We start from the raw sequence: 3,497 nt of genomic DNA on the forward strand, positions 1-3,497 counted from the left end.
GAAAAAAAGCTTGTCGCCGCCGCTTTCGTGTCTTTTTGTTACAAGCAGACATCAACAAAGCTGCATCGCATCGAACTGAATCACCCCCGGCTGCCCTCAGCCAGGTCAGCGCGGCTCCCTCTAGTGGCACCCGAAAGGATCACTGCCCGTACGACGGTGCGCTTGTTCAGCCGGCGGTGCCTTGCGGTCGAATTCCATCCACGGACACGCTTGGAACTCAAAACACTCAAATCATCTGCCGCCAGCCAAAGGAAGGGAAATGGTGCTCATTTCCCCCACCCTATCTATCCTGCGATCGGGTTTTTTGGGCTTGGAAATGGCCGCAATGTCCCCTTTCAAGCCATTCGAGTCGGTCTCGAACGGCCGCCATCTGGAACGGCCGCTTTCCCTCGTGAATATTCACTCCGGGATGTCCGGTCTCCTTCATTTCAATCTGAAAAGCAGCGAGCGAAGCGAAGCCGTCGCCCGCTTTGACAGGTTTCCTTTCTTTTTTGGGCTTTCGGGGCCAGACTCATTTTTGTTCTCGATCGCAACGATTTCAGCCACGGGTCCGTCGTGAATTGGAAATGCCGTCGAGGCGAGTCCAAACAAAGCAAAATCAAAGCAAGAAAGAAACGGGAAGAGTCGGACGGCACGTTTGTACCTCGTATCCAAAGGCGACGGCCATGACGGCGATGAGCAAAGCGAAAAAGGCTTCCAACCTCCTGAGGCCTGCGTGGCGGACGAGCAGAGAGCAGTTTGGTTGCGGGCGGGCGGGCGCGTGACTTTGGGGGGCGCGCTTTGAGAGCAAAAGCACTTACCGTACTTGTCTAAGAAGAGGAAGGCAAACGTGTCCACCACGGTGATGAGGACGCCGCCCCACAAAGGAATCCTGTCGGGGGTCGCCGCAACGAGAGAGAGCGCTCAGCTCAGCGAGGATCGGCGCAAAAGGCGGCTCGTCGGGCGCTCTCACCTGCCGGACGAGAGGAGGTTGAAGGCGATGGCGCAGCCGATCACCTCCTGCATGTCGGAGCCGACGATGGCCAGCTCCACCATCAACCACAGGAGGACGCGGGGCACCTGCCAACGCGGTCCGCGCTCCTTTTAGCCGCCTTGTCGGCGAAGGGAGGCGTGGCCGCCGGGACACTCACCGTGCGGTAGTGGCGGTGGCAGACTTGGGCCAGGTGCATCCCGGTGACCGCGCCCAGCCGGGCCGACATCCTCTGCAGCAGGAGGCCGACGACGGTGGCCCCCAGCAACACCCACAGAAGCTGACGGCAAGCGACTATTAGCCGCGAGCCCCGCAAAACGGCTTGGGAGGGAGCCGACTTGTTTTCCCTTTCTTTCTTTCTTTCTTTTGATTTGGATTCGATGAGGAAAAAGCAAATTCCATTGAGCAAAAAAGCCAATCGTGCAAAATGAGCAAAAGTCTGGCATTCTGGCGGCTTGAGGCAGCCATTGGGGCTCATTTCCGGGCCGCAATCCAAACAAAGTTCTCTCGAAATTTTCTGCCATGAAAAGCTGGTCTAGCGACCCGTCAAAGATCGGTGACCTGTTGTCGCGGGGAAGCGGGTTTGAAGACTTGCCACAAAGACAAAACTGGGTCAGTCCACTCCGCAAGGTCCGCTGCGCCGCGACAGTTCAGCTCTTACTCCGAAGGAGAAATGCGTCGTTGGCGGGGGCTCGGGCGGATTTCGGACGCATGCTGGAAGGCTGCGCGCCGACAAGACAAACGGCAACACGACGGCACCGTCGTCATCGGCCACCCTCTTTGTGCTCGGCTATTTGCCAATTCGTCTCTTTTGAGTTTTTGCCGGTCTCCGGAAGCGACTCACCCATCACGTATCACCCACGGGAACTTTGAACGTCGACAGTGTCTTTTTTGGGGGGGTTGCTTTTAAACACGGGACGTTACCGAAGAGCCACGCGGGCAAGGTGGTTGTTGTACTTTGGGGAAATAAAGGAAGTGTCGTCCAAAGAGCCCGCCCAGCCCTTTGGATTCCTTTGTTTGGTTTCGGCCAATGACGTCATCACCCCGTTTGTCTTGCTCGTTATTGCGACACGCGCACACGGGAAGAGCCCGCTAACCTGTTTTGCGGGTCCGGCCAGCCTGATCTTTCCCAGCACGTTTCGAAATAGGCACCTTTTGAAAACGGCCGAATAAAAGGCTCCAACCCGCAGTCGTACCTTAAAGCCGGCCTTGGCTCCAGACTGCAGGTCCGACTCGATGTTTCCCGGGTCCAGGTAGGCGATGCTCATGAGGAAGCCCGGCCCGGTGAAGGCCCACAGCTTGCGGAAACTGAAGCCGCCCTGCGGGCGACAGACACGCAGACCGGGCGGAGCGCGCATGTGACGCGGGAACGCCACGACATCAAGAAGAAGAGTCGCATCGCAAACGTCCCAAAAATCCCAACGCTCCCCCGGAGCCGCAAAATACTCGAGTGCGGCCCCGATAAAACGACCGATTAAAGTTGGCCGCTTCAGTCGCGTTCCCGCGAACCGCGGCGATATCTGCGGCAGACCTCGGCCAATGCGCCGCGTCTTCCCCCGCCATTTCCTCCACCGCCGTCCCGGATTGTATTTCGCGCTCGGATCGACCTCGTCGGTGGCGACGAACCGACCGGGTCACGCGCGCGGCACGCGGCTTTGCGGACGGATTACCTCGTCGTCCTCTTGGGGCACGGGGACGCTCTCCTCCAAATAAGTGGCCGAAGCGGCTCCGGGGTCGTGTCCGTAGAGGAAGGCGCCCCGCTGCGTGTGCCCGGTCCGGATCACGACCTCCTGCCCGCAGACGGCGCCCTCTGAATGACGGCGCACACAAACGCACGCAAAAAGGCATCAAGACGACCCGCCGAGACCGAAGCGCCCGAAGCCTCGCCCGCTTCGTCTCTTCCTCTCGCTTCCTCTGCGGTCGGAGTTTCGTTGAAGAGAGCAAGCGGTTGAGCGCGCCCATCATCATACGTGCGGCTCGGGCCCAAACTTAAGTTGTCCACAACGTGTCGGCTCAACGCAACGAGAGCAATACAGATGATGATCGGGGGGGGAGATTGAAAATTACACATTGATCCGAGAGAAAGAAATTTTGGGCACGCGCACACTGAAGGTTGGCGACACGCCGGCGGCGCACATTTCAATCCAGGTTGACGCAAACGTGCTCGACTGAGCCGATTTTTCTTCCTCCTTCGCCGGCATCGAATGAGACACCAGAGAGGGAAAAAGACAAACGCGTCCTCCATCGGACAGGTTTTCGTTTCGTGACGAGCGGGCCGTCAAATCTCAGCAGCCGAGAGAACGGCGGCGCCGCTGCGCATTTCCGCTGCGCATTTCCGCTGCGCATTTTCGCTGCGCTTCTCCTCGCCAGGGTCGTCCCGGAGCCTCTCCCGGCCGTCTTCGGGCGGTCGGCGAGGCGCGCTCACGCTCGCGCCCCGGGACGATTTCGAGTGCTCTGTGAACGTGCCGTCCGTGTCTTTGGAACGCGGGAGCAAAGCGCAGCACCCGCAGAAAAGCCGCGCCGGCGC

General features: G+C 59.3%; 1 protein-coding gene across 2 annotated transcripts in view; it reads right to left on the minus strand.

Moving 5' to 3' along the window:
- Nucleotides 1–3,497, minus strand: part of LOC109523070 (natural resistance-associated macrophage protein 2-like) — a 15,103-nt gene that overhangs the window by 4,338 nt on the left and 7,268 nt on the right. Inside the window, exons 3-8 of one of the 2 annotated variants that reach the window (XM_019881919.1) lie at nucleotides 2,641–2,783; nucleotides 2,167–2,289; nucleotides 1,131–1,250; nucleotides 953–1,059; nucleotides 801–871; nucleotides 644–711 (exon numbers count right to left, since the gene is read on the minus strand). In XM_019881919.1, the coding sequence (XP_019737478.1) occupies nucleotides 644–711; nucleotides 801–871; nucleotides 953–1,059; nucleotides 1,131–1,250; nucleotides 2,167–2,289; nucleotides 2,641–2,783 (632 nt within the window). The remainder of the gene's footprint in view (nucleotides 1–643; nucleotides 712–800; nucleotides 872–952; nucleotides 1,060–1,130; nucleotides 1,251–2,166; nucleotides 2,290–2,640; nucleotides 2,784–3,497) is intronic. The other variant, XM_019881908.1, reaches the window with a different exon arrangement.

The sequence above is a fragment of the Hippocampus comes genome, unplaced genomic scaffold, assembly GCF_001891065.2.
Source record: "Hippocampus comes isolate QL1 unplaced genomic scaffold, H_comes_QL1_v1.1 scaffold475, whole genome shotgun sequence".
Classification (NCBI taxonomy): Eukaryota; Metazoa; Chordata; class Actinopteri; order Syngnathiformes; family Syngnathidae; genus Hippocampus; species Hippocampus comes.